Raw genomic sequence first — 12,459 nt, forward strand, 5'->3', positions numbered from 1 at the left:
TGAATCGGTTGTAGATGTTGAAAGATATATTAATTTCTATATAAAATTTAAGAATACATGATTAGGGAGGATTATCAAGTGTAGAAAAAAACTGTTGATGGGTTTGGTGGAACTTTTGTGCCATGTAATGACTTTTTCTCTGGTCTTTCCTTTTAAAGGCTTTACCACAATTGTATTCGCATGGAAACATCCTTTTACTGTGAGCATCTTTGGTATGTTTTTTTAATTTCTGGGATGTCACAAAGGCTTTAGAACACTCCTTACAGTTGAACAGTTCATTGGAGGTAAGGATTTCACATGAAGAATCTGCAGATTGTCCTTCATCAGTAAAGCTCTCAACTTCGTTCCGATTTTGTTCAACAACTTGAATGATTTTTGTAAGGCCAGGATATTCTCGCTCAATGAGAATAAGGTCCTCTTTATTAAAGCCCAGGACACCTTCTTTGACCCAAGGAGGCATTCTGTCATCACAATTCGACTTTCCTCCCACCACAAAAGTTGACTCCTCGTCACTAAATTCAAAAGCTGAAATGAATATACCATCCAGAGAAAAAATTGAATCCATCGCTATAAGTGACTAGATATGCAATTGGAAAAATTAATTAAAAGCTTTGAATGATGAGTACTTCAATTTAGAAAAAGAAAGTGGGTATGGTTAGAAGTGCAAAAGAGATAAATGTGCTAGAAAGCTGAAAAAGGTATATTTAGGTATTCACCTAGACATCAAAAAAGTATTATGTCAATAAAGAAGCTAAGAAAGTCAATAAAAGTGGATTGGATTTTTAAAACGGGTATAAACTGAAAAGTTTCAAAAAGGTTCGGTACTCAATTAATGTGACCTTTCTATGAGCGATTCCCAAATGTAAGTGTCACAAAAAAAAAGCGAAGGACTGTGTCAGACGTCAAGGCGCGTCTGCGCTAATAGAAAATATTGAATAATCCTTTTATTCTCGACTTTTACTTCCCCGAAACCCTCACAAGCACCAATAATTCACTGTTATGTTATTTGATTGAGAAAAGAACACAACTCTCTTTTCGATTTGTCAAAAAGATACCACCACATATCAGGGGTACTAATTTGTGTTTCAAAATAGGTTGTTTTTTTAAGAAGGAAAAAATAGTGCTAATTTTCATAGAAAGCAAAACGCCATATTAACAAGTTTCCTCGACTATGAACTATATTTCAGTGTTGGTACCCCTCCATTTCCAAGTCAATGTATGGTTTCCTTTTTACAAAATAATGGGTAAAATGAAATTTGGCATCTAAGGGGAAATCAAATAGGTTTGAAGCAGTCATTTTGATTGGGTAAACCATGTTCAAAAGGTTTTTTTAACCCAACGAGTACTTCCCAATATCATCAACATATGTGAAGAATGTAAGCGACATTAACAACTTGAAAAAACAGGTGAATTGACTCTTCTGGTACACAGAAGATTTTTTTTTTTTAAGTCCCCTTATCGAAAGAGGTTAATATACTCAGAAAAGCAAAAGTGTGCATGTACCCAAAAATGTTTATTGATGTGCTTTCCCTCCCAATTTTCTTGAGCCACTTAACCAAAATTGCAAACCTGACAAATCAACTTAAGGCATCACTGGGTCACATATCGGGCACTGAGTACGGTTATTATCAACTTCATAGTATTGGCTCTAAAGGTGATTTGGAAAGTTATTTTTTAGAGCCACAATCATCTCTTCTATTATATCTAACCGCCTTTCATTTTGGCAAACAGTTGTTCTTGAATTTAGAGGGTTTGAAAGCAATAATTTTGATGTCCACAGTATAATTCATCTCTGGCTCAATAGTTACTAGATTCAGCCAACCTATCAAGGTGAGAGATACGAAGACAGATCAATTATTTAGTCAAACACAATACAGAAGCAAAAGGTTCCTCAAAATGCACTCAGTCCTTAAAGAATAAACAAAGATTTTATTTTTAAACATTGAAGAATAAGATTGCTTTTATTATTGGCTTTAATTGGTTTGATAAAGCTTATCTAACCAAATAGGTGCCTACGAGAAAGTGAAAAAAAATTCTCTATGTGAGGCGAATAGAGAACAATGCGGGCTTCGGTAAAAATGTGTCAAAAAAAATGACTTCTGCATTGCTGGTCACTCTACAGTATAATTAACTATCTAAAATGATAAACGAAAAGCCTAAATTGAAAATGATGTCTTGGAAAAGTGGGTTGGAAACTTGAGTATGTTCAGCTGAAATATTAGATTAACTTCCGTAAAAAATTAAATGTAGTCTAAAGCTTATACAGCCCAAGCGTAGAATAAAAGGAGGTTAAACTAGCCTTTTCCCTATTTCTTAAACAAAATAGAGTTTGTTTTAAGTGGTACACGAATAATTAAGTAAAGATAATGTCCTTATCGTTTTAAGAGGACAGTATCGTAGTAGCAGGAAAAAAGTGACCTTTCATTAGGGTGACGCATGAATTGGTTGTATTAATAGTTTCCTATATGTTATATTCTCTTGAGAATTCAATCCGATTAATAGCTGCTTTAGAACACAAATGCCCTATATAAAGGTTTTCGATACCTTGATCTTGGTTATAAAGTGCTTTCCCTAGAAAAGTTCCGCTTTCAAAACTGCAAAATTTGATAAATGCGATGAGCTACGGTCGTTATTGCTTGACTGGAGTAGCAAACGACAATTAGATGATTTACTTCAGTATGCAACAAAGTGAACTTTTTAGTTTAATACAGAAGCCTTATGTTATATAGTATTAAAATCATTGCTGATAGGATCAATCCATTCCCAACATTCCATTATTTCACCGTCTACCTCCAAATGGTAAACCTTAATCTGTTTTTTATCTTCTTCCAGTTTTGCTGAAACCTTTTTCCACAAATTTAGTCGTGTACGCATATCTTTTATATCCTTGAATATTTGATCTTTTATTTGTAGCGTGTTCACAAATGGCATATCTTTTTCTTTTTTGGCATCTTGCAACAAACGGAGGGTAGTAACAAATAACTGCTCTATATTAGCAGCATCGCCATGACGGCGTTCAAAAATTCCATGTACATAATTCCATAACCCATAAATTATAAATATCAGCAATAATAAAACAAAAATATATCGACTTTGTTTCATTATGTTTTCCGTTGGCTGGAAAAAGCACTTCAGATTAATATACCTTCTTGAATTTGATCTCAGCCAAAGTGTAGAATTTGTAGAATTTTCCACTGGTACAACACTAAAAGAAATGTCTGGCTTTTTTTTCAGCTCTGACTGTACATTTAACCAGAGATCATCAAAATTCTCCTCATGTACCCATGTGTACCAGAGGGATAATAAATTAAAAATATGCTTTTCACTTAGTCCACTTTTTAAATCGTTTGCACCCTTGCCACATTGAATTCGTGCATTTTGTTTTCGTAAGACGTCAGTCAAGTGATTAGCAATTTCTAAAACTCTCTCGGCAGAAGCCTCGTGGCAACTATCTGCTAATGGGATTAGTTTGAACAATGACAGGTAATTTGTAGTCCTTTCATAGTTATTGTCACAGATGAGTTGCATATTAGCATAGCATGATGCATGTTCAGGACAAGGTATGCACTTTGGCTTAGTAGCCTCGAGGTATGTTCCCAAAATATTCCATAATTCATGATGTTCACTAGTTGTACCCGTATTATTCAATTCATACCTTGTATTACAATATCCGATTGCAATTTGTTCTTCTCTGTACCAAAGCGCAAAGACAACTGGTACCGCAAACATTAAAAACCATATTACATTTAACAATAAAGGAATTAAGAAGTTCGTTAGGCCTTTGAAAAACCTAGCGTTAAACGAACTTCTCAATCTATTAATTGTTTTTACTTGTTCTTTAATTGTCAGTAACCCACACCCGATTTTACAATGAAAAAAATGTATACTCTTCTTCTTCGGTAATTTTACGCACGATAAACTCTGTATAATTGAACGAGTAAGATGTCGCATATATGATGTCTCTCTTGTTACCTGGCTTTCAGAACTCGACAGGAAGGTGTTACTGTCTTCCTTGATTGTATCTTCTGATTCAATACTTGGAAGTGACTTTGAAATTTCTTTTGTTTCTTCAGTATCAGGTAATATTTCCTCAGCAACAACATTATCGTTGCAACCGGGAGTGGATAAGTTGTAATTTTCAGCATTGCTGACATCAAATTTAATATCAGATGTATATCCTTTGCTATGAAATTCCTGTTCTTCTTTAACCGGCTTAATGTTTGTAGAGTAGGATGGATAATTACTGAATTCCCCAAATCCTTCATGTAGTACTGGTGCCGCAGCAGGTGTTGAAGAATGTTCAGTTATATCAGCCATTTCTGTCAAAGAATCGAAATTATCAATTTTTTTTGGGGGGTTATTTTTTTCTTGAAGTGACGATATTGCTACTACAGATGAATCACTTAGTGTCTCTTTCTCAAAATTTTCTCTTTGATTCGAAACATGTTTATGAATATGGGTATTTTCGTTATTTTCGTTTAAGCTTATAAGGGTTCCTTCAGGAACTGCAAAAGAAATTGGTGGCTCTTCACTAGAAAGAGCAGATTGTAACGTGTGAGCAAATTCAGATGAGATATTCAGTAAGTTTGAGGGTACTTCAGGACGACCAACCAGATCTTCTGTTTCATCCTTTACAGCAATATCAGTATCGTTGTTAGATGGTATTTGAGGAGTGCCTTCACTGCTCTCCTCCACTTTTATAGGTGACAAAATATCTCTATCTTTAACATCAATTGTTAGTTTATTTTCTCGCAGATCTCTCAATTTCCTCTTCCTTTTTTTCCTTGATTGGTCAACTTCATTTTCAGGTTTCTTCCTCTTGAGATGGGTAGTATCATCTTCAATATTAACTAGTTTTACAGATTCTACTATATCTTTGTGATTCTTGGTCTTCTTTTCCGTGGCTCCATCCTCTCTAGAATTGATTTCCTTCGTTCTTTTCCTTTTGATGGGTGAGCTCGATCGCGATCTATTTGAGTCCTTGGTCTTCGTACTTTGTTTCACCACCCCTTCTTTACTCCTTAAGATTCTTGGAGCTGCTTTTATTTTTGAATTAAATAGTTTAATTAAAACATGTTTTTTGGCCCTCGAGGGAAAATTAACGTTATTTTCGGCTAAAATCTTCTTCAATTCCGGAACCCTTAACTTCTTAAGATCAAATCCAGACTCCAGATATTTCTTCTCCATTGAGTCTACTACTATCTAGTCAAAGGTGTTGAAAATATAACTGTTCAACTAAACTGGGATGTACCGTTAGTAACAAGCATTTTAGATTTTCCAACGTTAATATTGGTGAAACTTTTTCGTCATCGCCATTTGGAAAGAAAAACAATGTCAGGCGTCAAAATGGAATATTAAGAATAAATGTACGTAAAAAGCTGCGAATCAGCTTTAGAGCCGAACAAAATGTAGTTAACCACATTGCGCTTATATTTAAAATACAAGAAGCTACTAACGAGTTCTTAGCTACATATTTATATCAAGGTTGTCTCCATATGCTAGGAATTTAGTAACATAATTGCCTTGCGTTATCCTGTTTTCGATAAGGTCAATTGCTGAAGAACTTAAGACTTCTTTATAAGGTCCAATAATATTCTCCAAATCATATGATTGACCATATGATTGGAATGAGGATGCTTCTCTTTTTCTCAAGTCTGGGAAGTAAGATCCCCATGGAAACAACCAGAAAATGATATCGGAACCAAGAAATTCTCTTGCATTTATCCAAAAAGAACGTTTCTTCCAGCATTTTGCAAATTCATCCGCTGTCAATTCAACAACATATCTAAATTTATCTTGTTGGTTATAATAACAGAAGTATTTTCTGTTATATTCAATCCTGGCGTGTTCAATTTCATCGTTAGTTACCATCATCTTGTGCTTTTTCCGTTTGCCCCGTTCGGCATCTAGTGTCTCGATTGATGTTTTATTGTTACTCATATAATAGATGTGGCTGATAAATAAACCTAGAGTCATCATCCAACCAAGGCAACTCAGTATGAATCCGACAATGACATTCCCATTTAGCATCCCAATAGTTCTAATAAACACCGCAATAGTTAGCCAATACCAAAGTAGTAATAAGTTAAACCAGCCTACGTATTGCAAAAACAGCCTATAATTATTTCTTGCAATGACGCATCCAATCCATGCACAATAATGATCGAATCTAAGTATGCATCTTCCAACTTGTTTGGAATGATGTGACCTACTCAATTTCAAACTTTGGCAATGAGTACACCATGGTGGATAACCGTTCTTATCACATTGGTAATATTTGGGGGGCTTTGTAGAGATTACCTGGTTTGATGACGAGCCGACGGGGACAAGCATATATGGCGGAATTATAGGTTGTTCCATTGGCTTATTAAAATAAATTAAACGAACCCAAATGATCCATATTATGATCGTAAGAACACATTCAATGATAATGAAGACTATTGAAGTTGCCTTGTAATGGAATCTGTGGAATAGTTGAGCATAGCAAAATTTATGGCTATAGGCCCATGTTCCGTATATTTGTAGAGCAAAAGTGATTTGGGGAAGAACATATCGCAACAGAGGGCCTTCGAGGTTAAAACGGAAGCCCATTCATTTATTGGTTAGGCCAATCTTGAAACGATTGGGCGTTCGGTGGCTACTTCAGTGAAATACCTTCAAGTTTTTCAGTATGTAACATTAGGTTTTTTAGGTTCAAGCGTTGATGGTAAATTTGATTTTTAAGTTCATACGGTAGTACAAGCAAAAAGTGAATAAAAAATAATTAAATACAATATAGGGGGGGGTTAGATTAGATATCTACTGTTTCAGGGTTTTTGGGACTTTTGTTTATAACATAATTCTTATATTAATATTTTCTTGAGTTCTAACAAATTTCAAATCTTAGAATGTAGTGAAAAAAAAATAAATAAAATTAGTTTTGAGAAGGTATAGCTCTGTGAGCAAATATTATTTTTTAAAAGACATAGGTAGGGAGAATAGTAATTATATCATTTGTAATTGCTGATATCATGGAATAAACATTGTTCCTCGAATAATATATAAAAGAGGCGATTTGTTCATATAATGTGAAACTCTTAAAAAAAACCCCACATTGATGAAGAAATGGTAACGTTAAACTAATATTAACTCAATTTTCTGTGAAGGTTGGACTTCTGAGCAGTTTCTGTAACATGACAAAACAAGAGGAAAAATAAAAAAATAACGACAACTGCAGGACTCGAACCTGCGCGGGCAAAGCCCAAAAGATTTCTAATCTTTCGCCTTAACCACTCGGCCAAGTTGCCTTTAATATTTATGAAAATAAATTATTTTAAGATTGTTTTCCCCTAAAGGAAAATTTTGAAATTTTAACATCACTTAACCAAAAACCATTTCTTTGCCTTTTAAATTTTTATCATAATCTTACATTGTTAAGCCATTAAATACAATAACAATACTGGAAAAGTATATAAGTATGTATGTGTATATGAAGGCGGATTAACTCATTGCCCTCTTAATTCAGGTTGAATATTTTCATCAGAAATGTCACTATCATTTTTCATCTTCATATTTGGGTCATCAGTTACATGATCTCTCAATACGTGGGAAGCACTATCATCGTTGTCACCATCTATATTTTGTAATGTAACGTCTGCATCATCCAATACGTTTGAATGTTGATTCAACTGATGATTTTCTACTTCTTTAAAATGTGAAGATAATAATCTCAATTGTTCAGCAACATCATGAGGTAATTTATCATCAGTAACATCTTCTAAGGTTCCCAATGGTGATTCCTCTAATGAGTTTCCATTTACCAGAGCTTTTAGACGCTTTATATTACTGTTGTTAGAGTTTGTTTGGTTATCTATATCATCTGCTAGCGGTCTTTTTGATTCATTTAAAGTTGCTTGAGCGACAGCTTCTACATCAGAAGCGGTATCAGCTAATAAATGTTGCTGTTGTTGATATTCGCGAACTTGATCAGCAATGGATGTTAACGCACCCTCTATACTGTTTGAATTATTGTTGTCGTTATTATCATTACTGGTATTGCTATTATTATTATTTTCATCATTTGCTGTTATGGAATTTTCCTTATTTATCTTAGAATCCTTTATATTGGCCTCTTCGTTATTATTTTCTCCCGTTAAGGACTTACCAGGTTCCAGTAACCTATCAGGGCTAAACAAATCTAGATTCTTGGATTCTAATAATTTTCTTTGCTTTTGACGCTGTTGCTTTAATTGTTGTTGTTGTTCCAAATGTACTTGAGCTCTTTGTCTGTCATAGTTTACTGTCATATTTGGAGCAACACGATTATCCCCTGGTGGCATATTAAAGGTACCATTCTTCTTCATCTTCAATACGAATCTTGCCTTATACGTTGTGACTCTTCTTGCAATTAATGAAATATATTTCTTTGTAAAATATTCATCGCCAAGACCATACCTTGATTTAATAATTTCAATGATCCCCGAGTCTTCCACGAAACCGGAGACTCTAAATTTAGTGACATCATTGTGGTCATGGGATGAATATAATTCTTCCAAAGTTTCATCAAAATTCAAATCGTTCTGTAAGATTCTTGGAATCTTAGTTAAAACAAATTGATCCAAATCTAAGTTCTGTTCCAAAGAATGAGAATGATATAGTTCCATCTTTGTTACCATGAAAGGACCCAAAATCGTTTCTTTCGATCTTTGAGATCTTTGAGAATCCATAATTGCATCAGTGACAAATGGGCTAAAATTTTGAGAAATAATTGTATCATTGTTATGATTTGTCGTTATTTCATTAGTTGTCGTTGGAGTTGTCACTCTAGCAGTGCCTGTTCCTGTTGTTGAAGGTGCCTTTGAGTCAGAATCCTTGTGTAAAGCGGATGCAGCTACAGCAGCAGCCATGGCAGCGTCCACACTTTCGTCAGCGGCATCCGTTTGAGTATATTTCCTTGTTTCATCATCCTCTTCATCATCGTCATTACCAAGAAGACGAGTTTCATTATCCAAAGAAGTAGGTTCTTGCTTTAGCGACGAGTGTTGTTCCGTATTTTTATTTGAAGCGTCATCATGAGTGGGTTCAGTAAGTTGGACGTTCAACAATGCATCGTTAACGTCTTGTGATTGGTTGTCATGACGTTGCTGTTGTTGCTGTTGATTCTCCTCCTCATCATGTTCTTCGTTTTCTGTTTCATTACCGCTTAGATCATTGCCAGCATTGTCCTTAAATGGTAATGGTAAGGCGACTTGATCATTAGAATTTTCAGCTGTATGTTGTTGCTGATGATCATGTTGATTAATAGGGATGACATTATTATCCTTCTGATTCCCACAATAACTCAATAAAATTTTAAAATTACATTGTTTCAAGTGACAGGCAAAGGTAAAATGTTTATTCTTATGTGAATTTTTCAAAATGATGGGACAACGAGATTGGAATTCATAATCATTGATTGCGTTGTACCATGCTTCCAAAGTGGGGAATTTGGGGGCCGAAGAAGAGTCTAAACCAGGTAGTAGATTAGCGTTAATGATTGGATGTCTGTATTCGTACAAGTTTGTCATTTGTGTGTGTGTGTCTGCGTCCTCGTTTGACGGGATATTCTTTGTTTTGTTTCTTGCAATAAATGTACTAAGTGACGTTGACGTGGGAAGTTATTAACTAGTTTAGTGGAAATAAATGGAATTCTTATCAACAAACGGAAATCAACAACAAAAATTTTCTGGGTGATCGTGTAGCGTGATAAAATTCTAGTCCGGGTAACCACAAACATACTGAAAAAACAACACCAAAAATATATCTCCGCGACGGGGAATTGAACCCCGATCTGGCACGCGACAAGCGCCCATTCTAACCATTAAACTATCACGGATTAATTTTCATGCTTTTTCTTGGGCGGTGAGTGGAACCGACCATATAGTAACAATCACACGCTATACTACAAAAACACCTGAATTGTGTTAACAAGAACTAATTAGTACCCAATTTGACATTTCAAATAGGTTTTGGGCCTCATGTATTTGCTTTATCTGAATTTGTAAGAGAATACAATGGTCTGCCTGACGCGTAAAATAGGATTTTTCGTTACGCGTCAAGAAATAAATATAGGTTACACCATATGTTGAAAAAAAAAGAGAGAGATATCTACTGAAATTACTCTATATATTGACAGGAATAAGAATCTAAGAAAAGTAAACCATGGGTATTAAAGGATTAACGGCAATCATCTCCGAGAACGCACCACTTGCCATTAGAAAGAGTGAAATTAAAGCGTTCTTCGGACGTAAAGTAGCCATCGATGCATCCATGTCTCTTTATCAATTTCTTATTGCCGTGAGACAACAAGATGGAGGACAATTGACCAATGAGGCTGGCGAGACCACATCTCATCTGATGGGGATGTTTTATAGAACTTTGAGAATGATTGATAATGGGATAAAACCTTGTTATGTGTTTGATGGTAAACCACCAACCTTAAAATCTCATGAATTAAGTAAGAGAACGAGTAGAAGAGAAGAAACTGAAAAGAAATTAGCTGAAGCTGTGGATCAAGCTGAAAAAATGAAGCAGGAAAGAAGGTTAGTCAAAGTTTCTAAGGAACATAATGATGAAGCTAAGAAATTATTAGAATTGATGGGGATCCCATATGTTAATGCACCTGGTGAAGCTGAATCACAATGTGCCGAATTAGCAAAGAAGGGGAAGGTATATGCAGCTGCCAGTGAAGATATGGATACTTTATGTTATAGGACACCTTACCTTTTAAGACACCTGACGTTTTCTGAGGCTAAGAAAGAACCAATCCAAGAAATTAATACTGAACAAGTTCTACAAGGTTTGGATTTGACTTTAGAACAATTTATAGATTTAGGAATAATGTTAGGTTGTGATTATTGTGATAACATTAGAGGTGTGGGACCAGTGACAGCCTTGAAATTAATCAAAGAACATGGTTCATTGGAAAAAATTGTTGAATTTATTGAATCGGATGAAGGGAACAAAAAATGGAAAGTACCAGAAAACTGGCCTTATAAGGAAGCTAGAGAATTATTTTTGAAGCCAGATGTCATTGATGGAGATGAAATAACACTAAAATGGCAACCACCGAAGGAACAAGAATTGATAGACTACTTGTGTGGTGAAAAATTATTCAATGAGGAAAGAGTCAAATCTGGTATCAAGCGTTTGCAAAAGGGTTTAAAATCAGGTGTTCAAGGAAGACTAGATGGGTTTTTCAAAGTGGTCCCCAAGACAAAGGAACAATTGGCAGCAGCAGCTGCAAAGGCCAAGGCTGCCAAAAAAAGCAAGGGAAAGGGTAAAATTGCCAAAAGGAGATAAATTGTAACCATAACATATAAACTGTAAGTAGATATCATCGACATTATTACATATAGCAGACAATTCCTCTGTTTGACATTCCGGATCTTTTCCGCGAATTTTTCAATCTTAAATTTAAGGAAGGAACCTCTTACAACGTTAGGTGACGTTAGATACTAATAGAAAGTGCTTGTTAACACTCTCCACCACTCAATCTACCAATCATTATGCCCATCCAAAATAACGATTCAGAAGTTATCTTAACTCATCCTAAAAATAGCCAAAGTTCCGTCACTATCTTGAAGTACGGTGCTACAGTTTACTCCTGGAAAATTAATGGTGTTGAACAATTATGGTTGTCTACTGCAGCCAAGTTAGATGGTTCCAAACCAGTTAGAGGTGGTATCCCATTAGTCTTTCCTGTGTTTGGTAAGAATGAAACTGACCCATTATTAAGCAAATTGCCACAACATGGGTTAGCAAGAAACTCCACTTGGGAATTTCTTGGGCAAGTCAAGGAGGACCCACCAACCATTCAATTCGGTTTAAATAAGGAAATTGCCAATCCTGAACTAACCAAATTGTGGCCACAGGACTTCCAATTGGTTTTGACTGTGGAATTGGGTGTTGATTTCTTGAAGACTAGTATCGAGGTGGACAACACTTCTAACTCTGAAGAATTGAAATTCAACTGGTTATTCCACACCTATTTAAGAATTGAAGACATTGAAGACACAATGGTTTCAAACTTGGCTGGAATGAACTTTTATGATCAATTAATTAAGGAAAGCATGGTTGATAAACATCCTGTCGTTACTTTCCATCAAGAAACTGATGTCATCTACAAGAATGTGAATGCTGACCGTGTGATCCAAGTGGTCAACAGAGGTAAACCAATTCATACTTTGAAGAGAGAAAACTTACCAGACGCGGTGGTTTGGAATCCATGGGTCAAGAAATCCGAAGGCATGGGTGATTTCGAACCAAAATCTGGTTACAAGAATATGGTTTGTGTAGAACCAGGCCATGTTCATGATTTTGTGGTTTTGGCACCAGGTAAAAAGTGGAATGCGTCTCAATTGTTATACAAAGATGCCTTGAACTACCAAGCCATTTAAGTAGTCCCCTTTTATATAGAGAGACAGAATATATAACATCAAT

At 35.3% G+C, this 12,459-nt stretch overlaps 6 protein-coding genes and 2 non-coding genes across 8 annotated transcripts; 2 read left to right on the forward strand and 6 right to left on the reverse strand.

The window, feature by feature from the left end:
- Window positions 1-61: 61 nt before the first annotated feature.
- NCAS0F01370 (uncharacterized protein) lies at window positions 62-565 on the reverse strand (the record flags this gene model as incomplete). Its single annotated transcript, XM_003676928.1, has 1 exon — window positions 62-565. One exon carries the CDS (start codon window positions 563-565, stop codon window positions 62-64), a length of 504 nt encoding a protein of 167 aa, XP_003676976.1.
- A 2,156-nt stretch (window positions 566-2,721) lies between these two features.
- On the reverse strand, window positions 2,722-5,187 carry HEH2 (Heh2p; the record flags this gene model as incomplete). Its single annotated transcript, XM_003676929.1, has 1 exon — window positions 2,722-5,187. One exon carries the CDS (start codon window positions 5,185-5,187, stop codon window positions 2,722-2,724), a length of 2,466 nt encoding a protein of 821 aa, XP_003676977.1.
- A 279-nt stretch (window positions 5,188-5,466) lies between these two features.
- PFA5 (palmitoyltransferase PFA5) lies at window positions 5,467-6,591 on the reverse strand (the record flags this gene model as incomplete). Its single annotated transcript, XM_003676930.1, has 1 exon — window positions 5,467-6,591. One exon carries the CDS (start codon window positions 6,589-6,591, stop codon window positions 5,467-5,469), a length of 1,125 nt encoding a protein of 374 aa, XP_003676978.1.
- A 613-nt stretch (window positions 6,592-7,204) lies between these two features.
- Window positions 7,205-7,286, reverse strand: NCAS0Ftrna20S. Its single transcript has one exon. It is a non-coding gene; the product is annotated as a tRNA-Ser (tRNA).
- A 198-nt stretch (window positions 7,287-7,484) lies between these two features.
- On the reverse strand, window positions 7,485-9,545 carry NCAS0F01400 (uncharacterized protein; the record flags this gene model as incomplete). Its single annotated transcript, XM_003676931.1, has 1 exon — window positions 7,485-9,545. The coding sequence occupies one exon, from the start codon at window positions 9,543-9,545 to the stop codon at window positions 7,485-7,487; it is 2,061 nt and encodes a 686-aa protein (XP_003676979.1).
- Window positions 9,546-9,781: 236 nt separating this feature from the next.
- On the reverse strand, window positions 9,782-9,853 carry NCAS0Ftrna14D. Its single transcript has one exon. It is a non-coding gene; the product is annotated as a tRNA-Asp (tRNA).
- Window positions 9,854-10,179: 326 nt separating this feature from the next.
- Window positions 10,180-11,319, forward strand: RAD27 (multifunctional nuclease RAD27; the record flags this gene model as incomplete). The annotated part of the gene is made up of 1 exon (XM_003676932.1): window positions 10,180-11,319. One exon carries the CDS (start codon window positions 10,180-10,182, stop codon window positions 11,317-11,319), a length of 1,140 nt encoding a protein of 379 aa, XP_003676980.1.
- Window positions 11,320-11,525: 206 nt separating this feature from the next.
- NCAS0F01420 (glucose-6-phosphate 1-epimerase) lies at window positions 11,526-12,416 on the forward strand (the record flags this gene model as incomplete). The annotated part of the gene is made up of 1 exon (XM_003676933.1): window positions 11,526-12,416. One exon carries the CDS (start codon window positions 11,526-11,528, stop codon window positions 12,414-12,416), a length of 891 nt encoding a protein of 296 aa, XP_003676981.1.
- Between the last annotated feature and the right edge of the window lie 43 nt (window positions 12,417-12,459).

The sequence above is a fragment of the Naumovozyma castellii genome, chromosome 6, assembly GCF_000237345.1.
Source record: "Naumovozyma castellii chromosome 6, complete genome".
Lineage (NCBI taxonomy): Eukaryota > Fungi > Ascomycota > Saccharomycetes > Saccharomycetales > Saccharomycetaceae > Naumovozyma > Naumovozyma castellii.